The sequence below is a fragment of the Schistocerca nitens genome, chromosome 1 (assembly GCF_023898315.1).
Source record: "Schistocerca nitens isolate TAMUIC-IGC-003100 chromosome 1, iqSchNite1.1, whole genome shotgun sequence".
Classification (NCBI taxonomy): domain Eukaryota; kingdom Metazoa; phylum Arthropoda; class Insecta; order Orthoptera; family Acrididae; genus Schistocerca; species Schistocerca nitens.
In genome coordinates this window covers 495,276,311-495,301,585 of record NC_064614.1, presented here as the reverse complement: position 1 = coordinate 495,301,585, position 25,275 = coordinate 495,276,311, and the positions used below count along the sequence as shown (strand labels likewise).

General features: G+C 43.4%; 1 protein-coding gene across 1 annotated transcript in view; it reads left to right on the top strand.

Annotated features, from left to right (window-relative positions):
- Positions 1–1,357: 1,357 nt before the first annotated feature.
- Positions 1,358–25,275, top strand: part of LOC126252702 (myosin heavy chain kinase B) — a 73,469-nt gene continuing 49,551 nt past the window's right edge. Inside the window, exon 1 of the mRNA XM_049953608.1 lies at positions 1,358–1,489. Within this exon, the coding sequence (XP_049809565.1) occupies positions 1,370–1,489 (120 nt within the window). The 5' untranslated portion in view covers positions 1,358–1,369. The remainder of the gene's footprint in view (positions 1,490–25,275) is intronic.

The window sequence follows — 25,275 nt, the reverse complement described above, 5'->3', positions numbered from 1 at the left end:
TACTTTGAGGGGAACTATGTTATTGGCTGAAAAAAATCAGTCTCATTACTTTTCTCATACAACTCGTATAAATTAAAAGCCCCCTGCCACGTTTTTCTGTATGTATATGAAGGCTAATCTCTGGAAATACTCTTGGCATTTTGATACCGTATTCAATAATAAACTGATTCACAAGGAGAGCTTTGCATATAATGTATAACAATGACACCAGACAAGAACTACGTCCGTAGACACTTAGTGCTAAGTAGGCGCTAGTTATGAGGTCTTTGTAAAGATATTTGTCTAGAGTGTAACTGTATACGGAAGTAAGGCGTTTACGATAAGCAGTTCAGACAATAAGGAAATATAAGCTTTTGGAATGTGCTGCTGCAGAGGAATGCGCGAGATTAGATTGGTAGATCGAATAACCATTGAGGAGGCACTGCATCGAACTGGGGAAAAGAAATTTATGACACAACTTGAGTAATATATGGAATCGGTTGAGAGGACATATCCTGACACATCAAAGAAGAGTGGGTGGAGAGGGAGGGGTCAAAGTTGTAGAGCAAGATCTAGGCAAGATACAGTAAGCAAGTTCAAATGGATGTAGGCTGCAATAGTCGTTCAGAGATGTTTGCACGGGATATACTAGCGTAGTACGCTGCATCTAAGCAGTCTTCGGTCTGAAGGCTACATCAAGAACTGTTAGTCGAAGTGTCAAAGATGTAGTTCTTCGATTATCGACAGCCGGTCGCGGTGGTCTCGCGATTCTAGGCGCGCAGTCCGGAACCGTGCGACTGCTACGGTCGCAGGTTCGAATCCTACCTCGGGCATGGATGTGTGTGATGTCCTTAGGTTAGTTAGGTTTAAGTAGTTCTAAGTTGTAGGGGACTGATGACCACAGCAGTTGAGTCCCATAGTGCTCAGAGCCATTTGAACCATTTTTGATTATCGACAGCGCTGGGCTGTGGCGTGCAGTACCTGTCTGTATTGGTAGGTACACACTGTGACTGAGTGAAACATCAGGCTTTCTGTGTTGCACAGTTATAACAAATTCAACTGATCACCTTGAGACTTCGATTGTTAACGTCCATCTCAGTTAATCCGTTTCCAGTACTCTTTCCAAAACATCTTCAGTGTACGACAGTGGTGCACACTGCACCTTGAAGCAGACGTCTGCCGCCTCGAGGTCCTAGACCCCTCCCGAAGCCAGTGACAGGGCCGAGAGTTCTCCAGAAGCCGCCGGAGACGCCTGCGGGCCGCTCCCCTCGCCGCCCCGGGATATTTCGGTCCGGCAGCAACCCACGCAGGGCGTGCTCCGGCACTGACCTAGAGGCTCCCTCCTATAAATAGGCGAACGTCCCTGCGGTCGCGTCAGTGCCCCGCCAGCATGCACGGGATCAGCGTCACCGCCTCCGTGTCCGAGCAGGACCGCCACCTCACCGACGTCTCCACCATCATCTTCGGCAACGGCAGGCTCTATAGCGGCGGAGACGATGGCAAGGTCAAGGTACGCCATCCCCAAATATACTCACGCACACTGGTTACCTAGGCATCAATGTTCAGATCGCCCTTAAGTAGAAAGCCACAGTGGTCGCTGGATATTGTGGTCGGTGCGCAGTGACCAGTTTACGTCCGAAGACCTGGGCGAGTTCATTCGTTCGTTCGGAAAGGGAGGCTAACAGTGTTTGCCCCTTTCTGGGCAGTCGGGAATGATAGAATCGAGGCGCACGCCCTGCAGTCTTTCTAAAACGATTTTACAGTAACTATTCGTAAAAAAATTCTTTGTTGACGTACTTGTGGCTTTATGTCAGATTCATAACGATGTGCCCACCATTTCGTTAATGATCATAGCTATTGTGATACTTGCATGTAAGTAAGACACTGCATGAAATTTGAAAAGATTAGCAATGAAAAGAAGGGGTCACTGTGATTTTGCGTTTCGTGCATATTACATAATACGTTGCCGCGTATGAAATTCAGCTAATGTATTGAATTTTTCTTTAGACTTGGGTGGAGGTCTCCATCTGTCCCCAATATCAAGAAAATTGATTTGACGTGATACACTCATCTGCGATGACGTTTCCCATCGATAAAGCCATAGCGAAATATCCACAACATTCGTCATATTTCATAAACGGTTTGAGAGGTCGAAGTGAGACTTTGGCAAATGATAGCATGCAAAGAGGAAAGTATTTTTCCATATGGTTACTATGCAAAACTTCATTACCTACCTTGTTATTCCACTAACTATAGACTTTTTCTTTGAAAGAATGTAATTTATAAGGCCCATGGATAGCTGGTGAAACGAGAAATGCTATGGGTTTTGTAACAACATAAGCGAAGACGTAACACGTTTATTTTGTACCGATTACGTGCTTTTTTATAAGCAATTGACCTCACTTTTCCTCAGTTCCTTACTTAACAAACTTAATAGACCACTGTTTCGGAGTTCTCTCGCAACTGCGGCTGTACATGTTAGTGAGGTGACACTATGTAAAATCCGCTATGTTTTGGCAGAAGAAGCAAATTTTAAGATGGGAACAAGAGAAATGTGTAGGTTTTACACAAAAATTCGCCACTCATGACGCCTTTCTGATAGTTCCAAGTGGTCGACAAACCAGACGAAAATAAATCGCTGCTTTTGTTGCATTTTAGCGGAGTTCTTTTTACGGGGTGACAATTATTGAACTATATGAAATAAAATCGTCATAACTTCTGAACGGTTTGCGTTGGGACGTTCAAACTGCGCGGTTGGCCGCGGGGCATGGCGGGAATTAGTGCGTTATATACGATTTGGTTTAGCGTCGAAGCGCACTTTCATTTGTTAAAAAATGAAGAAATTCCCCCAGCTGTATTAAGGTGTTGGTTTTATTGGCGACTAGTTTCGATGTTGTTACAACATCATCTTAAGGCCCATACTTGTTGACAGCAACCGTATGTGTGCTGTCAATATATTATATTATACTAGCTGACGTCCCAAATCGTCCATTTCAATTATGGATATACGAACACTTTCATTTGGGTGGGTTCGTCAATAAGCAAAGTTAGCGCATTTGGAGGACTCAGAAACCGCATTTCGCGATTAAGAAGTCTCTTCATCCTCAACGGCTGACTATACTGTATGCAGTTTCCAGTCGATGCGATTTTCCTTGATGGCACCATGACTAGCGAAAGATGTCTGAAGGTTTTGAAGATGATTTCATCCCTGTTATCCACAGTAACCATGATTTCGACAAGATATGGTTCATGTAAGACCCTATCGAAGCAGTAGAGTGTTTGCTGTCCTGGAGGAGCACTTTTGGGACCACATTCTGGCTCTGGAGTCCCCAGAGGCCACTGGCGTGGCCTCGATTGGCCGCCACATTCTTCGGATCTGAACACATGCGACTCCTTTTCGTGGGGTTATATTAAAGAAAGGTGTACAGCAATAACCTCAAAACCATTGCTGAGCTGAAAACAGCCATTCAGGAGGTCATCGACAGCATCGATGTTTCAACACTTCAGCAGGTCTTGCAGAAATTCGCTTTTCGTCTGCTCCACATCGTCGCCAACGACGGCAGACAGGCCGGCCGGGGTGGCCGAGCGTTTCTAGGAGCTACAGTCTGGAACCGCGCGGCCGCTACGGTCGCAGGTTCGAATCCTGCCTCGGGCATGGGTGTGTGTGATGTCCTTAGGTTAGTTATGTTTAAGTAGTGCTAAGTTCTAGGGGACCGATGACCTCAGAAGTTAAGTCCCATAGTGCTCAGAGCCATTTGATGGCAGGCATATCGAACATGTCGTAACCTAAATCCGAATATCTGTAGTGACGTTCACATGTTGAATGAAGTTGGTGCACGCCGAAGTTTGTAACTAATTTACGTTTTCCTTCATATAGTTCAACAATTGTCACCCTGTATGTAGATACTAACCAAAGCAGAGATGACAGGTCTTCTTGAATAGGTACCACGCGAATGTGGGCGTGGAGGGGCTCCACTTAATATTTACAAAAAATGTGAGTGTGGGCTTCAGTTTGGAATGGCGTTTCCCCTCGAGCGCTCATCACATCCCCTACAGCGCCTCCCCGTAATCCCTACCCTAGCAGTACGGCTTCCACCAGGTTTTCCCTGTTGATTGCGCATCTACTCGCCACGTTATTCTGCCTGCACTCTACATATACGCTTTATTGCTTACCATCTATCATGTTCATGGAGATTCAGCTGCCGTCTGTAAGGAATAATTGGCCAACGGCGGAAGAGAAGTACTTTTAGTTCACTGTGAAACCAAAGTAAGACGCCATTCTTTCACAAATGTCTTGATAGAAATTGGCAGATATGTTACAGTTACGGTTCATCTATGAATCACAATCAGAGCTAAAAATCTGATATATTGTTATAGAAGTAACTCGTCAAAGAAAATCACCAGGCACTTATTGTGAACCTTTAAAATTAAACGATGTTCGGGTTTTAAGTGCCCACAATGAGTGCTTGACGATACCTGGGTGTGTTACTTCCGCAACGAGATTGGATTATTCGTTCTAATAATGCCTCATAGAGTCGAAACTAATTAATTGAAACATCTCTCAGACATTTCTGTCGACGGTACATCCACAACTGTTACTCACTGCCAATGATAAAAATCCGCTACAGTTGTAAAAATTGTTTATTGCTAAAAAGGAAAGCACTAACCGGTTTCAGGACATATGTCCCATCTTCTAGTGCAATATTTTAAATGAAAAATAATATCTATCCACATGATTAATACAATCAAAGCTAAACAAAACCAGTAGAAATTCTTAGAAAAAACCCTTATACGTACATTAAAATGTTAGTTCACAAAAGTTAACTTTAGTTATGCGTCTTTGTGGACTCACATATTAATGTACACATAGGGTTTTTTTCTAAGAATTCCTGTCAGTTCAGTTTCGCTCTGATTATTTTAACCATGTGGATAGGTATTATTATTCATTTAAAATTTTGCAGGTGCACCTGAAGATAGGACATACGTCCTGAAACTGGATAGTGTTTTGCTTTTTAGAAATAAATTTTACAAATGTAGCGAATTTTATCAGTAAACATATCTGCTAAATGGGATCAAGACATTTGTGAATAAAAGAGTTTAATTAAAATGAATGAAGTGCTTCAGTTTGTAAATTTGAAATTTCATAGAATTATAGTTTCTTACCGGTTGGTTTCAACATTATAACATGAGATAATCTCATATTTTAAGTGAATATTTGTTCTCAACCATACGTATAACATTAATCGCCTTAAATTGCAACGACATTAAATCTGAATCGTTTTGGAAGAATAGGTTTTCTACAAGAATCAGAACACCTCACCTAATAAAAGGAATTCTATTTGTTAAGGTATTCTTATTCTTATGGTGATGTGTATCGGAAGATGGAAAACGAATAAGTTATAAAATGATCAGATCATAATGTAGTCACTATTAAAAGAGTGACTGGAATGAAATATTCTACGAAATTGTTACCGTAAAACAGCTGCTTTCCTTCCTTCTAGCTACATAAAAAGTAAAATTTCTCATTTCTTTGCACGTATCTCATGTGCATTTTCCTGAAAATAGTTGTTTAGAAAGCACGAAGTTATATTTTTACTTACTTATACTTCTATGCCAACGTCTTGCCGCAGTGGTAACACGTTCCCGTCAGATCACCGAAGTTAAGCGCTGTTGGGCTTGGATGGATCACGGTCTGGGTATGCCGGATGTTGTTGGCAAGCGGGATGCGTTCAGCTCTAGTGAGGCCAACTGAGAAGCTACTTGATATGGAAGTGGCGGCACCGGACATGAAAACTGGCAACGGCCGGTTGAGTGGTGTGCTGACCACATGCCCGTCCCTGTACACATCCGGTGAGCCCTAAGGCCTGAGGATGACACGGCAGCCGGTCGGTACCGTTGGGCCTTCAAGGCCTGTTCCGGCAACTATTTTTTTTTTTAATATTTTAATGAACTGGCCAATTGCTTACATCAACTTGCGACTGCTATTACTTTAATGCTATTTATTGTTTTCCTGATTGACAATATTGAAAGTAATTTTGTGTGTGCTTGTGTGTGTGTGTGTGTATGTGTGTGTGTGTGTGTGTGTGTGTGTGTGTGTGTGTACATCAGAGTAGAAAAGTGGGATGACCATGAAAAATTAAGGGGAGAACATCGATGACAATAATATCGATAGAAGAATGTGTCAGAAGATTTAGCGTGTAAATCATGACCTTAAAAGAAAGAAATAAAGATTCTGTCAAAATTATACGTTTTCAGAAAATAAATTACGCGCCACCCTTCAGCAATACAGTGTTGGCACAAGAACATAAACCCGGAAACATCTGGCATGTTCATTAATTTCACCTTAAAACACAGAAGAAAAGGAAGTCTTAGATATGCTATAAACATATACCTGTTTCTTTCATACAGTGGCACATACACGGTCGCTTTTCCCTCACTCCATTTGCGAGTGGAAAGGAAAGAGAATGACTATTGGTGGTACAAGGTACCCATCTCCATGAACCGTATGGTGGCTTGCGGAGTATGACTGCAGATGTAGATGAAACGTAATACAGCAGTCATCTAGTCCATATTACAACAATGTTTCCTTAGCACTGAAGATACTGTTGTGCAACTCTATGCCAAATTTTCACTCAACTTAAGTTTTCTGTGAAGCTTAGTTCATTAACTTACACTCACGTAAAACATATTACAGTAAGTGAACTCACTCAAAATTAATTTTGCAACAGATCATAATTTTGCAATGGCTCTCGTTAATCTTCTTTGTTTCCACATCTAGCAGCTATCCTGAAATGCTACGTGTCATAGTGTAGACGTAGGTTTCATAGCACATATCATTTGTTTTATTTTCCGCATCTCGTGGTCGTGCGGTAGCGTTCTCGCTTCCCGCGCCCGGGTTCCCGGGTTCGATTCCCGGCGGGGTTAGGGATTTTCTCTGCCTCGTGATGACTGGGTGTTGTGTGATGTCCTTAGGTTAGTTAGGTTTAAGTAGTTCTAAGTTCTAGGGGACTGATGACCATAGCTGTTAAGTCCCATAGTGCTCAGAGCCATTTGTTTTATTCTTCTACATCCATCTGGTTTAACAATTTGTCCTTATTCTAGATTTTCTGTATCACAATGAGTTTCCCTGCATTTTGAAGTATTTTATAAAGGATTATCGACTTCGTGACGATTGAAAATCTCTATCATAACTGGAGAACACCCCATAAACCATGGACCATGGACCATAGACTTTGCTGTAGGTGGGGAGGCTTGCGTGCCTCAGCGATACAGATAGATGTACCGTACGTGCAACCACAACGGAGGGGTATCTGTTGAGAGGCCAGACAAACGTGTGGTTTCTGGAGAGGGGCAGCCGCCGTTTCAGTAGTTGCAGGGGCAACAGTCTGGATGTTTGACTGATCTGGTCTTGTAACACTAACCAAAACGGCCTTGCTGTGCTGGTACTGGGAACGGCTGAAAGCATGGAGAAACTACAGCCGTAATTTTTGCCGAGGCATGCAGCTTTACTGTATTGTTAAATGATGATGGCGTCCTCTTGGGTAAAATATTAAAGAGGTAAAATAGTTCCCCATTCGGATCTCCGGTCGGGGACTACTAAGGAGGACATTGTTATCAGGAGAAATAAAACTGGCGTTCTACGGATCGCTGCTTGGAATGTAAGATCCCTTAATCGGGCGGGTAGGTTAGAAAATTTAGAAAGGGAAATAGGTTGAAGTTAGGTGTAGTGGGAATTAGTGAAGTTCGGTGGCAGGAGGAACAAGACTTTTGGTCAGGTGAAATCAGGGTTATAAAGACAAAATCAAATAGGGGTAATGCAGGAGTAGGTTTAATAATGAATAAAAAAAAATAGGAGTGCGGGTCAGCTACTACAGACAGCATGGTGAACGCATTATTGTAGCCAAGATAGACATGAAGCCCACGCCTACCACAGTAGTACAAGTCTATATGCCAATTAGCTCCGCAGATGACTAAGAGATTGAAGAAATCTATGATGGGATAAAAGAAATTATTCAGATAGTGAAGGAAGGCGAAAATTAATTAGTCATGGGGGACTGCATTTCGATAGTAGGAGAAGGAAGTAGTAGGTGAATCTGAGCTGTGGGTAGCATAGAGAGGGCCAATACAAGGGCGGTTTACTTGAGGGCAATGTTATGGAGATGGAAGAGGACGCAGATGAAGACGAAGTGGGAGATATGATACTGCGTGAAGAATTTGACAGAAAACTGAAAGTCATAGGTCAAAACAAGGCCCCGGGTATAGACAACATTCCGTTACAGCTACTGATAGTGTTGGGAGAGCTAGCTCAGCCAAAACTCCACCATCTGGTGAGCAAGATGTATGTGACAGTCGAAATACCCTCAGACTTAGAGAAGAATATAATAATTCCAATCCCAAAGACAGCAGGTGTTGACAGGTGTGAAAATTATCGAACTATTAGCTTAATAAGTCACGACAGCAAAATACTGACACGAATTCTTTACAGACGAATGGAAGAACTGGTAGAAGCCGACCTTGGGGAAGATCTGTTCGGATTCAGCAGAAATATTGGAACGCGTGAGGCAATAATGACCCTACGACTTATCTTAGAAAACAGATTAAGGAAAGGCAAACCTACCTTTCTAGCATTTGTAGACATAGAGAAAGCTTTTGACAACGCTGACTGGAATACTCTCATTCGAGTTCTGAAGGTGGCAGGTGTCAAATACAGGGAGCGAAAGGCTATTTAAAATTTCTACAGAAACCAGAGGGCATTTATAATAGTCGAGGGGCATGAAATGGAAGCAGTGGTTGGAAAGGGAGTGAGACAGGGTGGTAGCCTATCCCCGATGTTATTCAATCTGTATATTGAGCAAGCAGTAAAGGAAACAAAAGAAAAATTTGGAGTAGGAATTAAAATCAATGGAGAAGAAATAAAAACTTTGAGGTTTGCTGATGATATTGTAATTCTCTCAGATACAGCAAAGGACCTGGAAGAGCAGTTCAACGGAATGGACAGTGTCTTGAAAGGAGGATATAAGATGAACATCAACAAAAGCAAAACGAGGATAATGGAAGTAATCTAATTAAATCTGGTGATGCTTAGGGAATTGGGTAAGGAAATGTGACACTTTAAAGTAGTGGATGTGTTTTTTATTTGGGGAGCAAAATTACTGATGATGGTCAAAATAGAGAGGATATAACATGTAGACTGGAAATGCCAAGAAAACCGTTCCTGAAGAAGAAAAATTTGTTAACATCGACTCTAGATTTAAGTAACAAGAAGTCGTTTCTGAAAGTATGTGTATGGAGTGTAGCCATGTATGGATGTGAACCATGGACAATAAATAGTTTAGACAAGAAGAGAGTACAAGCTTTCGAAATGTGGTGCTACAGAAGAATGCTGAAGATTAGATGGGTATATCACGCAACTAATGAGTAGGTACTGAATAGAATTAGGGAGAAGAGGAATTTGTGTCACAACTTGACTAGAAGAAGGGATCGTTTGGTAGGACATGTTCTGAGGCCTCAAAGGATCACCAATTTAATATTGGAGGGCAGCATGGAGGGTAAAAATCGTAGAGGGAGACCAAGAGATGAATACACTGAGCAGATTCAGAAGGATGTAGGTTGCAGTGGGTATGTGAAGATGAAGACGCTTGCACAGGATAGAGCAGCATGGAGAGCTGCATCAAACCAGCCTCTGGAATGAAGACCACAACAACAACAACAACAACTGGACGAAGATTATCGTTTAGATAAATTATGAACTACATGTAAGTACATAATTTTCTTATATAATTTCTTGTATAGTTAAACTACATGTTAACCGAAACAGGATCTTTATTCGTTTTGGTCTTGTTTGTATACAGATAAGGCTCTAAAGTCGCGAAACTAGTTGGATCAGAAACAAATATCTATCTTTCAGCTGAAGTAGTCATTTTCATCATGGTACCACTTGATAGGATATAGGAGAATTCATTATTTTAGCGTTTTCTGCGAGAAGCAGTTCCAATGAACTACTTATTTTATTTACATGTTTTTTATGAGCTGATCGCATAAAATATTTTTCATCCACTTAAATACAAATGTGACGTTCGATCAGTGACTGTCACTGTAGACGGCACTAGGCCGATTCAGTATCCAGTTAAGGATATTTGGGAGGAGATATGCAATTACGGTATAATTTGCTTCATAACCGAGGAGAATGAACCAGAAAACTGGAGTTAATTTGTTTCCGGGATAGTACGTCTGAGGCAAAAATTTTAGGGCCTTGTTTGTATGCGCGCTCGCACGTGTGGTGTGTGTGTGTGTGTGTGTGTGTGTGTGTGTGTGTGTGTGTGTGCGTGCGCGCGCGTTACTGCAAAGAGTGGTTGGTGGAATGATTGGTGTATATAACGGTCAATACACTGCATCAATGGACAGTTTGTTTGGTAAGTTTATTATTGCTTCCTTCCCCTATGTCCTATTTGGACAGTTACATTTCGTATGACGAAAGAAGAGCTCTGACAGTTGTCAACGATGTTGTCAGGTTACAAGTGCGAAGCGTAAAAGGTCGCTGACGGTACCGAAGCTACGTGGCTGGAAACAATAGACATCTATAGACTACGGAAACACTGATACTTTCTTGTAGAGACGTATTCAAAATCGCGTTACCTGATTGGTTGTGGAAGACTCACGAAGCAGCCGCACCAAGCCCACTGAAATTACTGTCTTGTTTCGTAATTCGATGTACCGTCTATTCCTTTCATTTTAGTTTTAGGCAAGATTTTCAGCAAAGCTCTTTCGGCTTCTGCTACTTTCCTTCCAACTATAAAAATAGCAGATATCGATGTCGTCTATTCCGTCTGTACTGGTACAGTAACAGCCCCCTCTGAGCAACCTCCCCTCAACATTACCAAACCCCAGGCAAAAAACCGACCGATCTGCGAACTAGGTGCCCCTTGACCCAAGCAGGCTTGGGTACTTGATGGACACTGGGCTGGCGGGTTCAATTATTGGTAGTCTCTGGATGTGCTTGAGGTTTTGTTTATCTATCCCGAAATCGATTAGAAGTGAGTTACTAAGTTTTCAAAAAACACAACTACATGGACAAGTGAATTTAATAAACAGGAGTTAACAACTGTTCATTTCGCAAGATAACAAAGATTTTGTTCTAATAGCGATAGAGTGCTGACTGGTTTACTATCACAGGCGTGATCTTGATAACTGGCCCTCAACAGGCTTGCCTCGGCCACCAGGCAAACTTCCAGAGCCTACTAGATGAAAAAGGTGCACTGTTACATAACCCTAGGGCTGAGATTACTAACGCACTCACTTCGGCTTCTTTTGGCTGTCTGCCTCGGCCGTGTTTCATATATGTACCAACGAGGAATGACAAACGAGTAACTATGAACGGTACTGTAAGCTTTCTGTCTGGAAAACGACCAAAAGCTCTCTCATATTGTAACGAATGTCATGAGCGTTTAATGTATCCTATTAAAATTAACCATTGTTTAAAGGTATTTTTCCTCACTCATAGAATGACAAGTGTAACGAATATTAGGGTCTGTGGTAAAATGTAGTGTCACAGTAAAAGCAGATATGATACCCATAAGCTACACAATGGGTTACAGTAAATGGAACTTCCCATCTTAAAGATGTGTCGGGATTAATAAACACGGTGGATTTTAGCAAGAAATGTCTGCGATCACTTTCCCTAGCCCAAAGGTAGGCAACTTGATTCCATCACGACTTCTAAAGATATCCCGTAACAGTTGTCCCGCTTGTTTTCTTCTCTGTCGGTAGCGAGCTCTAAGGCCCTGTACACGTTAATATACATAGCCGAGCGAATTTTATCTTTATACATTGTCTATAGACACCCGAGTGATTTACATATAGACAACTAAGAGACATTTCTTATCTATAGACACGCTTCTGCAACAAAATCGGACAACTTTGGACTTCCATTTAAAATGGGAGACATGTGACAATTCCTAGACAATGATGCGCAACATTCCGTAGTGTGGATATGTTGGTAGACATGGCCTCCAGTTCTTCTCATTGCGCCGTGGAAAACTCGTGGTCATTTTTTTTATTATTTTTGATTTCTTATTGTTAAACTTCACTTACAAAGATGTGGCCAATGAGATAGTGTTGCAGCTGAACGAAGATTTTCAAGTAGCATCATGTTTGTGGGAAGTTAGCAACACCGAATACAAAAAACCGCAACAACAAGAAGTTGGTTGTCAAAGTGTTCGTCAAATAATATTAAGTATCACTCAATGCCGTTGGAAAAAAAAAACATGTGGCTTCTAATTTCAAAGTCGAAAGTAAATTACAGCCAAAACGAGGTCCTTCCGCAAACAGTACACATTTCTACCAACGCCTCCTCTTTCGATTTCTTTCACTACCCATTATTATCACGCATAGCTCGACATCCTAACAAGGTCAGCCGTCTTTAGAAAACATCTAGGAACAACGCATTCAGGTGTGTACACGAGACAAAGTATCTAGACTGTCTATAAACATCATCTAGGTACATGTCTATAGACACTCTCTACAGTGCCTGTAGATAGTCGCTAGATATTCTACACAGTTGTGTACTTACCTTAGCGCTTGTGTCATAAACACTGCATAATAATGTGACAAGTGGGTAGGTGCAGATACTAACCATAATAACAATTGTAAGATGATAGGATGCGAACTAATATTGTTTTATTTCATTAATAGCAAAATTATCAAAACGATTCCTAGAGCCAGTCAATCTTCAATATTCGTAACAAAATTCCCAGTCATTAATAATTAGTTCCCAAGCACCGCAAAAGTCACAAAAATGCTTCACACGATCTTAGAAACAACATGATATCGCACAAATATGTTTTCCGAGGTAACTTTAACAGTTAGTTCCGTCTTTATGTGGACTTGCACTTCACACACTAATTCACCTGTTGCCATCTCGAAAATCGATCGTATACTGCCTTGAATTAACACAACATCGCACAAGTATGTCATCCGAGGCAATTCCTGAACAACTGTTAGGTCTTAACGTGAGATCAGGATTTATACAGCGATTCATGTATTACTTTCTCGGAAATATACACTTCTAGCCACCGTAAATGCAACACCCTGAAGGAAGCATCCGAATCAAGTGAAATTTACACCATGGGTTTGCAGCGATGAGATATGCAACTGATTAGAATTTCAGCGCAGACGCACATCACGCGCGCCTGTGGCGCCACCTCATAGCGCCATTTAAGGCTTGGCGATTTCGACGAGTGTACGTTCGGCAGGTGTGTTTACCTTGTGGTTGTTTCACAAGACGATCAGTTATGCCTGGTAGACAACAGCGAACATCGTTTGATCAAATATCCGAGTTAGACAGAGGAAGGATAGTGGCTTACCGAGATTGTGGATTATCATACAGTGAAATCGCTAGTCGTGTTGGACGAAACCAAACAACTGTAATGCGGATATGTGACCGTTGGATGCAGGAGGGTACGACGGACCGACGTGGTCGATCGCATTCACCTCGGTGCACCACTGCACGTGCTGATAGGCAAATTGTGCGCATGGCAGTGACGGATCGCTCAGTGACATCCCGAACCATAGCACAGCACATTGCGTCTGTAACGCATCACCCAGTGCCTGCGCGTACCATTCGACGCCGTTTACAGCAGAGTGGTCTGTCCGCAAGACGTCCATTGCTTCGTCTACCATTGACTCAGAACCACAGACGTCTCCGTCGCCAATGGTGTGATGACAGACGGATGTGGACGGCAGAATGGAATGACGTTGTCTTTACTGACGAGGCACGCTTCTGTCTGCAGCACCACGATGGTCGGATTCGAGTGTGGAGACACCGTGGAGAGAGGATGCTGGACAGCTGCATTATGCACCGCCACACTGGTCTTGCACCGGGTATTATGGTATGGGGCGGTATTGGATATTACTCTCGCACGCCTCTAGTACGCATTGCCGGTACTTTAAATAGCCGGCGCTACATATCCGAGGTGCTGGAGCCAGTTGTCCTTCCTTACCTTCAGGGCTCGGCCACAGCCATATTTCAACAGGATAATGCGCGACCACACGAGGCACGCATTGTTCAAAGGTTCTTCGTCAATAACCAGATTGAAGTGCTTCCCTGGCCGGCTCGCTCTCCGGATCTTTCGCCGATAGAAAACATGTGGTCCATGGTTGCTCAACGAGTGACCCAGATTACATCCCCAGCTGCCACACCAGATGATCTTTGGCAACGTGTGGAAGCTGCTTGGGCTGCTGTACCCCAGGAACACATCCAACGTCTCTTTGACTCAATGCCGAGACGTGTGGCAGCGGTGATCTCCAACAATGGCGGCTACTCTGGCTACTGATTCTGGCAGGAACCACATGTCACAGACGTCTGTAAACGTAATCATTTGATACTTGGTCAACATGTTATCTACAAAATAAATTTTGTTGTGCTACCTCTTGTCTTTCTTGGTGTTGCATTAACGGTGGCCAGCAGTGTATCATAGAAGTATGGCACCTGCCCTCTCATGGCGTACTTGTGATTCGTCCATACTTTACATCAGTAAGCACTGACAGTAACTATAGTTTGTAATCAGCATTTCCTGATGAATTGAGTGATGTTGAAATCACTATTAGTAAGTTGTCAGTGCAAGTAATGTCATCAGGGCAGTTGAAGCTATATATTAATATTTAATCATGTACATAACAGATTAGTTTCCAGAATGAGATTTTCACTCTGCAGCGGAGTGTGCGCTGATATGAAACTTCCTGGAAGATTAAAACTGTGCCGGACCGAGACTCGAACTCGGGGCATTTGCCTTTCGCGGGCAAGTGCTCTACCAACTGAGCTACCCAAGAACGACTCACGCCCCGTCCTCACAGATTTACTTCCGTCAGAACCTCGTCTCCTGCCTTCCAAACTTTACAGAAGCTCTCCTGCGAACCATGCAGGACTAGCACTCCTGAAAAAAGGATATTGCGGAGACTTGGCTTAGCCACAGCCTAGGGGATGTTTCCAGAAAGAGAATTTCACTCTGCAGCGGAGTGTGCGCTGCCCCGAGTTCGAGTCTCGGTCCAGCACACAGTTTTAATCTGCCAGGAAGTTTCGACAGATTAGTTTCTTTGCACTCAGCATTGTAGGTGATTGCTCATTGTCTCTCTCTGCTGCAGTACGATGCGGCTGTTGCTCGCCCGGCCATTGTCACTCCATCGAGCACTTGGCGCGCCGTCTGATGAGTCCGCCTTATGATCCTATCTACTTGCCAGCCTTCCATAACGAAATTTTTTCATACTGTGCATTAAAGCGTAGCAACAAAAATATAATGAACGTGGGCAGAGATGTGGCATAAAAGCCTCAAATGATGCATTAATTATTGACAGTCATGACCTTCAAACCGCTTGCCGTAGCAAGTAATGAAATCGGTTATCGGGTGGTGCATTTTAGACTACCAAGCACCAATTAGTAAAAATCTCGAAGTGGTACGTCAGGAGGGGTGACAAAATAAACAATTTCAAATGTGCTTGGCCCAAGAGCTGAATGATATGAGAGATAGTTGTGAGATGGCTGCCAAATTGCATGGACATTCGGTACAACAGTTCTGTTGTACTACATTTCGATAAATTGGATGTGGTGCAGCATAACTTAAAACAAGTCATATGGTAGACAGTTGTGCAAAACTTAAGGACGAAAGCAACTTTTGCATGTTGTGTCACTGCCAAATAACATAGCGTCATGAAACAAGGACCGTAGACAAAAATGTACAGAAGGTAAATGAGAGAAATGCCCAATTAGAGGAATAGAAATTAAACTTTTGTTTAGAGAGAATAATTACACCTAAGTCACCGTGATATATGATGGTCCCCTGGACATTGCGAAAGGCGGAGCATGGTTCTTAATAGGGTTGTGATCACCACGAACAGCAATGCATGTTCTGCCGTGTGCTCCCTTGTTGACCGCAAGGGATTTTAGAACATATATTGTGTTCGAACATTATGAATTACCTCGAAGAAAACTGTCTATTGACACACAGTAAACATGGGTTTAGAAAACATCGTTCCTGTGAAACACAACTAGCTCTTTATTCACATGAAGTGTTGGCTGCTATTGACAAGGGATTTCAGATCGACTCCGTATTTCTGGATTTCCGGAAGGCTTTTGACACTGTACCACACACGCGCATCGTATTGAAATTGCGTACTTACGGAATATTGTCGCAGTTATGTGACTGGATTTGTGATTTCCTGTCAAAGAGGTCACAGTTCATAGTAACTGACGGAAAGTCATCGAGTACAACAGAAGAGATTTCTCGCGTTCCCCAAGGTAGTGTTACAGGCCCTTTGCTGTTCCTTATCTATATAAACGATTTGGGAGACAATCTGAGCAGCCGTCTTCGGTTGTTTGCAGATGACGCTGTCGCTTATCGACTAATAAAGTCATCAGAAGACCAAAACAAACTGCAAAACGATTTAGAAAAGATATCTGAATGGTGCGAAAAGTGGCAGTTGACCCTAAATAACGAAAGGTGTGAGGTCATCCACATGAGTGCTAAAAGGAACTCTTTAAACTTCGGTTACACGATAAATCAGTCTAATTCAAAAGCCGTAAATTCAACTAAATACCTAGGTATTACAATTACGAACAACTTAAATTGGAAGGAAAACATGGAAGATATTTTGGGTAAGGTTAACCAAAGACTGTGTTTTATTGCTAAGACACTTAGAAAATGTAACAGACCTACTAAGGAGACTCCCTACACTACGCTTGTCCGCCCTCTTTTAGAATACTGCTGCACGGTGTGGGAATCCTTACCAGATAGGACTAACGGAGAACATCGAAAAAGTTCAAAGAAAGGCAGCATGTTTTGTATTATTGCGAAATATGGGAGAGAGTGTCACAGAAATGATGCAGGATTTGGGCTGGAATTCATTACAAGAAAGCGTTTTTCGTTGCGAAGGAATGTTCTCACGAAATTCCAATCACCAACTTTCTCCTCCGAATGCGAAAATATTTTGTTGACAACGACCTACATAGGGAGGAACGATCACCACGATAAAGTAAGGGAAATCACAGCTCGTACAGAAAGATATAAGTGTTCATTCTTTCCGCGCGCTATACGAGATTGGAATAATAGAGAATTGTGAAGGTGGTTCGATAAACTCTCTGCCAGGCACTTAAATGTGATTTGCAGAGTATCCGTGTTGATGTAGATGTAGAAGGTTAATGGGAAGTTTGCACCATCGTGGTTGACATCTGCTGGATAGTCGTTGGTGCATGTAGACGTCTCCCCAACGCGACCCAAAAATGCTCGACGGGATTTAAGTCACGGGAACCGGCAGGCTAGCCCATTCGCCGAATATATTCTCGTTCCAAGACTCTTTTCCATCCGAGCTGTTTGATATTGTCATCCATAAAAATAAAGTCAGGGAAGAATACACACCTGAAAAGGCGCACATGGGTAAGAAGCACGGAGTCACAATAACGTTGAATGGTGAGTGTACAGTGTTCAAAGATCTGGATGTCGGTACTCCCGTACAACCCTCTCACCGTACGAGTATGCTTCCAGAATGACTACTCAGACTGAATCTGTTCTCATCCAACAAGAAAACGCGGGTCTCACTCCCAGTTGGCCCAGTCCCTATGCCCTTGGCATCACCGAAAACTGTGCTAACGATGTCCAATTGTCAATAGAATACAGCGTACTCGTCGTCGGGTAGAGAATCCTGTTAAATGTGGTTGAAATTACACCCGCTGTTTGATGTGCGATCCTTCTTGCCTGTTGCACAATGTAGTGGTCATCTGGTGGTATAGTTGACCTTGTCCGACTACCTTTTCTCCTTCGAGCAGCAGTACCTGTGATTTGGAAATCTCCCCATGCACCTGAAGCTATGCTGTTAGACACACCAAACTCCTGGGCAACGCTGGTCACATTTCGTCCTCCTTCCAGTTTTCCATGAGTCTTCCCCGTGTGAAGTCATCCAGATGTTGCTCCTGGCCATGTTTTAAGAAGAATACCACCACAGGCACCGTAAATGCTATCTGACTGACACACGGTGCGTTTTCCTGTCCTTTCAACTGGCACGATTGCGGGGACATCCCATGTAGTGACGTTGAGCTCACGCCATGTGACTTCCAGCTCTCTGTGCACTAGGAGACCTCTGACAAAACGTCCCCGCACTTTCATTCCTTTCCACTGGGTAGTTGTAATGTAATGGTACTTTATTTATCTCAACCTTAAGATTTGCAGAGCAGTGTATTTTATATATCGCAAAACTCGTGGGGTACATAAGTGACATTGTATGCTTATAGTTCATAGGAGAGTAACTTGATGGTTGTAGTTGTCCTCATCATCCCGAAGACTGATGTTATAGGCAGTCAGAGCTAGCCTGTCTTGTGTACATATCTTCATCCCTGAAAAACTATTAAACTTTACATCTACACACATCAAAAAACGTTTTGCATCACCCCAGTTCCCAGAACTGCTGAAGATAGACGTTGACTGTGTATATTGTATCACAGACACAGTCCCTTTGACTGTTCAAGATGTCGCTAGCCCCGCCCAAAGGTGTAAACAACCATTCATGAGCAGCGCCTATTAGACGGAGGGGGTCCGACAGCCGATCAGTTCTAGTCATTCCACCAGGAAGAGGGCCAGTACCGAGGTTCGATCGCGTCCGCATTGTTACTTTGTGCCAGGAAGGGCTCTCAACAAGGGAAGTGTCCAGGCTTTTCGGAGTGAACCAAAGCAATGTTGTTCGGACATAGAGGAGATACAGAGAGACAGGAACTGTCGATGACATGCCTCGCTCATGCCGCCCAAGGGCTACTACAGCAGTGGATGACCGCTACCTACCAATTATGGCTCGGAGGAACCCTGACAGCAACGCCACCATGTTCAATAATGCTTTCCGTGCACAGGACGTCGTGCTACGACTCAAACCGTGCACAATAGGCTGCATGACGCGCAACTTCACTCCCGACGTCCACGGTGAGGTCCATCTTTGCAACCACAACACCATGCAGCGCGGTACAGATTGGCCCAATAACATGCCGAATGGACCGCTCAGGATTGGCATCACGTTCTCTTCACCGATGACTGTCGCATATGCTTTCAACCAGACAATCGTCGGAGACGTGTTTGAATGCAACCCGGTCAGGCTGAACGCCTTAGACATATCGTCCTGCGAGTACAGCAAGGTGGAGGTTCCCTGCTGTTTTGGGGTGGCATTATGAGGGGCCGATGTACGCCGCTGGTGGTCACGGAAGGCATCGTAACGGCTGTACGATACGTGAATGCCATTCTCCGACCGATAGTATAACCATAGCGGCAGCATATTGGCGAAGCATTTCGTCTTTATGGACGACAATTCGCGCTCCCATCGTGCACATGTTCTGAATTACTACCTTTAAGATAACGACAATCGATCGACTAGGGTGGCCAGCATGTTCTCCAGACATGAACCTTATAGAACATGCCTGAGATAGATTGAAAAGGGTTGTTTATGGACGACGTGACCCACCAACCACACTGAGGGGTCTACGCCGAATCTCCGTTGAGGAGTGGGACAATCTGGACCAACAGTGCCTTGATTAACTTTTGGATAGTATGCCACGACGAATACAGGCATTCATCAATGCGAGAGGACGTACTACTGCTTATTAGAGGTACCGATGTGTACCGCAATCTGGACCACCATCTCTGAAGGTCTCGCTGTATGGTGGTACAACGTGTAGTGTATGGTTTTCATGAGCAACAAAAAGGGCGGAAATGATGTTTCCGTTGATCTCTATTCCAATTTTCTGTACAGGTTCTGGAACTCTCGGAACTGAGGTGATACAGAACTTTTTTTGGTGTGTGTATTTGATGTCCAACAAGTACATTCCAGTTCCAATCCCGATTTAAATCCCATCACTCTAAATTCGCAGACACGTTTACATTATCTTATGTGATTTGACTCGTTATAGCCATCTGGTGTTGAGTTTCAGTGACGGCATTCGCATTTGAAAATAATGTGTCGCTAGTGCAACTGGTAACAGAAGCTCATGACCACGGCTTAAAATAAGGATGAAAGAAGCTGCACCTCCATCCACGAAACGAAACGTCACAGCTGTTCTCCCCACCCTCTTTTGCATGCACACGTTGAAAAAGGGGTGTGATGCTTTATAATACTGTCTCGTTGTTGTGCTGCATGGCAACAGAAAACAACATTCCAAAAAACACGCACTTGATTTGGGCTCATTACAAACAGCACTCTTGCATACGTTCAATTCAGACCGTTCATGTACTTTTATAATTTTTTCACAAAACCTAGCTGGCCGCTGTGGTCCAGCGGTTCTAGGCGCTTCAGTCCGGAACGCTTAGAGCCATTTGAACCATTTGAACCACCACAAAACCTATAGAGTTACCTGTTTTTAGAATAAAATGTTAATATCACCCTTAGTCTCTTTTATTCAAGAAGTTAATTGCGCGTCGAGTCTAAGGAGTGGTGTACAGTAAATTCCACGGATTCAGACGTCCGCCGCTTACGAGTAAGGGTGGGACGCTCCGGTTCAGACGGTAACTTGCTTTCATTGGCTGTAGTCAGCTATTCAAAAACAACGTATAAGACGTTTTATCGATAATGTTTAATGTAGTTGACGACATAGTCTTATCAGTTTTTCTCAATAAAACAAGACGTCTTCCTTCCAGGAAGTACCTCTTTGTTCCATACATGTAGCATTCTACAGCATGAAAGATGGCGTTGTGTGCGAATAACACGACTTACCGGAATCTGTGTCATGACGATCAATTAGTACGGTAGAAGTTTTGCAGTTAGCGTGGCGAAGGAAATTTAATAAGAGTGTCCGAAAATGTCAAAAATTTCGCTACTGTCGATTTTCGCTCATATAATGAAAAGATGAAGACATCATCTTGTACAAACAACTCTAGATTAAGTCCCCCATGGCCCAGCAAAGTAGGAAATAGAAATGCAGCCCGACCTGAACGATCCTTGCAAATACCAACAGGATATCATGCGGTCTACAGAGCCTTTAGGAGTATTTATAACGGTACCGATATTAATAATAAAATAAGAAGAAGCAAAATTAAGAATCTTTCAGAGGAAAACTTTGAAGAACATATTTGATGGAATTCGAGATAAGGACACGGTGGAGTAGAGAATTTTAGCAACGTAAGAAATATGTTATCTCTAAGGAGAACCAGATATTGTATCCAAAATTAAAACTACAAGACGTACAGGGATTGGACACACACTTCGAGCTTTAGAACAAAGGAAAATCTATCATGTATATTTACAACACCCTCATGGAAGAAGACCTCCTGGAGGACCAAGACTATTTTATTTCGACGTAAGAGAAGAAACGAAAATCTTTCAAGCGTTAAACTGCGAAATTAAAGGTCAAGGTGAAACTTCCAGGAAAAGCTTTCTGGTGTCAGCAGCAAAGAGCGCTCGTAGTTTGTGAAGCTTGCTAATAGCTGATTTCAGCCCAATTAGCCGTCTGTGGTGTTTGAGTAAGTTTCTTTTTATGCATGTTTCTCCATTACATGGATCACATTCACGACAGCTTACCGCTGATCCCGAAGATGTTGGAGAGAGGAACAACTTAATTCACACTGAATGGGATCACCTTTTCTTCTCTTGGAAATAGAGATAGATACTCCACCATTCAAATGGAGACTGAGAAGGTTGCATAGGTGATGGACCGACCTAACACTTGTGACTGAAACGCACGTAAATAATGTAATGGGACTGATGTGAACAGCAATCATTATTTCCGAATGTATGGACCTACAATGTATTTATAATATGTTTACATGCGGTTCCAAAGGCAAAGAGCGAATCCAGAAACAATGGGATTTTGGGTATGTTGATAACACTTGAGATTCATTTTCCATCGTGAGAATGACATATGATATTTTACAAAATTAGAGCATCTTAGCTAGTACGGTACTTACAACAGAGTAATATTTAACATGTTTGTGATTCACGTGAAAGATGTATTATAGGTAGGTCATTATCCTCCAAAGCAGTTACAAAGACGGAAACTTGTCATCTTGTGAAGTGACTACACGTGCTTCAGTGAGTAATTGATAATCTGTGTATGTGATTGTGCCTCTTTTAGTGTGTGTGTGTGTGTGTGTGTGTGTGTGTGTACTGAAGCACACATTTAAGTAGTAATGAACTCTAAAGTCTGCTATACTGATGTGTATCTTAGTGACCGGCCGTGACCCTATCTCTATTACTTCCACATCCACCTTGGCGCTTAAACATGTATTAATATTTTATAGAATACCTTCGTGCCAAAGTTATGGAGTAGGTTGAAATCTTGGGATAAATTTAAGAGTCTCTGTACGCACTTCGAGCCTTCTGAACTCGTCCATGTCTAGCGACATTATATTTGTTGAAGTTACCTGAATTCGGCGACTCAATACATCTTTAATATTCACTCGTGAAACTCTGTTTCTACAACAGGTTTGTCATCCCTCTTTTTATGTTTGTCTACAAAGCCACTGAAGACCTCTGTTGTGCTCTCTTGCTAGTTGAGCACACAGGACACAAACCTTGAGTCTATCTTTCAGTTCGTTCGAAATTTCCCTTCAGACTAGCTTCTTAGGAATCTGAAAGGTGGACGAACTAGAGGTTTTCACTTCACAGAGGTGTTCACTTCACGCAACAGTTGCACGTAGCATTTCCAACAAACCTGCGTAATGACCATTTACAGACGCTTTAAAAGAAATGATAGTGTAATTCTATAATTTTGTTATCTATAGGTGTAACGGAAGTGGTATTGGCTCTGAGCACTATGGGACTTAACATCTGTGGTCATCAGTCCCCTAGAACTTAGAACTACTTAAACCTAACTAACCTAAGGACATCACACACATCCATGCCCGAGGCAGGATTCGAACCTGCGACCGTAGCGGTCGCGAGGTTTTTAGACTTTAGTGCCTAGAACCGCTCGGCCACCCCGGCCGGCGAAGTGGTATTAACCTTGGAAAGTTATTACACGCATATAACTGTAATGTTTGTTATATCATGACCAACCAAAAGTCTTGTGTGGTTCTGAAGCCTATACGGAGCATTTTTCTTCACACAGACCTGATAGAAAAGCGTTGCTGACGCCCACATCCAAATCGACGACGATCTGATTCACAGTGCACCGTCGATCGCTTCATAATGCTCTTCGGAGATGACGCAACGTCCTGTCGAAAAACCTCCTTTGCTTCTGAGTTCCCGTAATACTGAAGAGCGATTCTGGACATTGATGACTTATTGAACCATGGATTCTTGTGTAATCGCTGATATCCTATGGCCCATACATTGTGCAGCGATTATCGCGTTGCATTCTAAGCCGGTCAACTCGCGACGTGCTGCTCTGAACACCATTCACTAGTTTGTAACAGACTGCTCAGCTATCGTCTGTATCGTCGGGCCATCCACAGACCCAGCTGCAACATTCGAGTGTCGTACATGGTAGTACATCTTCAAGTGAGACAACCCTTCCCGTAACTTTTGCCCTCAGGTTTCTACTAGGGCCCTTTTCTTCCAACTTGCGATGGGTCGCGAAATTAAAACCACAGTGAGCGTGTGGTGAAACATTGAGCAGATGTGTTGCGCCGTGTCTCTAGTATTCCCGTCTATCGCGTCACGTTGAACTTTTCAGTTTTGGGCGTCCACTGAGCACAAAATATGATAGCAATGTCTCCCGTAAAATGTAAGGGGTCTCGCCTCATTTCATGCAGTCCACATAACATAACTGTCATGCTTTCCTTCTTCGTGAGATCATGCAGCGTTTTCGACGACAAGTGTTTGATCATCCACCACACACCCCGGATTTTCATCTCTTCGCTCACATGAACCGCCGGCTATGACAGCATTTGGTACAGACAACGAGCTGTGGATGAGCGTAGGGAAATGGCGGAAGTCACAGGCAGCCTGCCTTCCATGACGAGGGAAAGTTGGTACCACGTGACAAATGTCTAAGTCGAAGCGGCCTCAATGTGTAGAAGTAACCGGAAGGTGTAGTTAAATTTTACAAATGAAACTTTTTTTTTAATTTTCTCTGTGGTTTCTATTTCTCGACCGATCGAAGGTTGCAAAATAAATAGCCTCCGGAGTAACTGCTGGAGTGCACTACTTGACCTGTCTGATATGAGCACATACGGTTCTAGAAGAGTAGCGAGTGAGTGTGTACGTAAGCAGAGCGCCACGCCGAACCGCCTGTAACGGATGAGAGAGCGGCGGACTATTCCGAGAGGAGAGGGGCACGCTGCCAACCGCTTGCCAACTGCAGCCTCGCTGCGCAGTGCCGTAGTGCTGTCAGCCAGACGTTAAGAGCAAGCAGAAGAGAAGAAAAACTGCCGCCTAGCGGGTGTCTCCCAGCAACGACATCAGAAACCACACAGGGTGTGGGCTGTGTGAGACGGCGACTGTTTTCCAAGATGAAATCCCTGACCGGAAGTGCATAGTAAGACTGGTAGCTCACCGCTAGTCCTCGCACTGCCGTCGTCATGCTATGCCCAGGGCCCACGTTAAATACGGGCCCCGTAACGAGTACTTCACGTCACACTAGTTGCCCGCCGAACGCTGGGATACTTCCCGGGTTGGGAGGGAATCAAAATGTCAGTGAAATGGTACCCAGTAAATTCCTTAACTTTGCAATTTGTTATCGAGAGCATGAGTCTATTTAAACGTGCAGCATTAAAGTATTAAACTGACCTGAGACAGTAACAAGCTCCCCGCTAAAGACGGTCGCTGCAACTGGCGAGACATGTTCTATCACTTGCTGTGGCGTACGGTATAGGGCTCATAATATATCTCATCGCCCCACTGTTCATCGTATATATTCGCAAGCAAGCACACAGTCCAGGTCCAGTCACGTTAATGTGGCCACCGCCTATGTTCGACGCCATCTTGAAATAACCACTTGCAGACGGTTGTTGGCAACACTAGTAGTGAAGGACATACAAAGCGTGTCCAGAATGAGATTTTCAATCTGCAGCGGAGTGTGCGCTGATATGAAACTTCCTGGCTGATTAAAACTGTGTGCCGGACCGAGACTCGAACTCGGGAACTTTGCCTTTCGGGGGCAAGTGCTCTACCAACTGAGCTACCCAAGCACGACTCACGCCCCGTCCTCACAGCTTTACTTCTGCCACTACCTCGTCTCCTACCTTCCAAACTTTACAGAAGCTCTCCTACGAACCATGCAGGACTAGCACTCCTGAAAGAAAGGATATTGCGGAGACATGGCTTAGCCACAGCCTAGGGGATGTTTCCAGAATGAGATTTTCACTCTGCAGCGGAGTGTGTGCTGATATGAAACTTCCT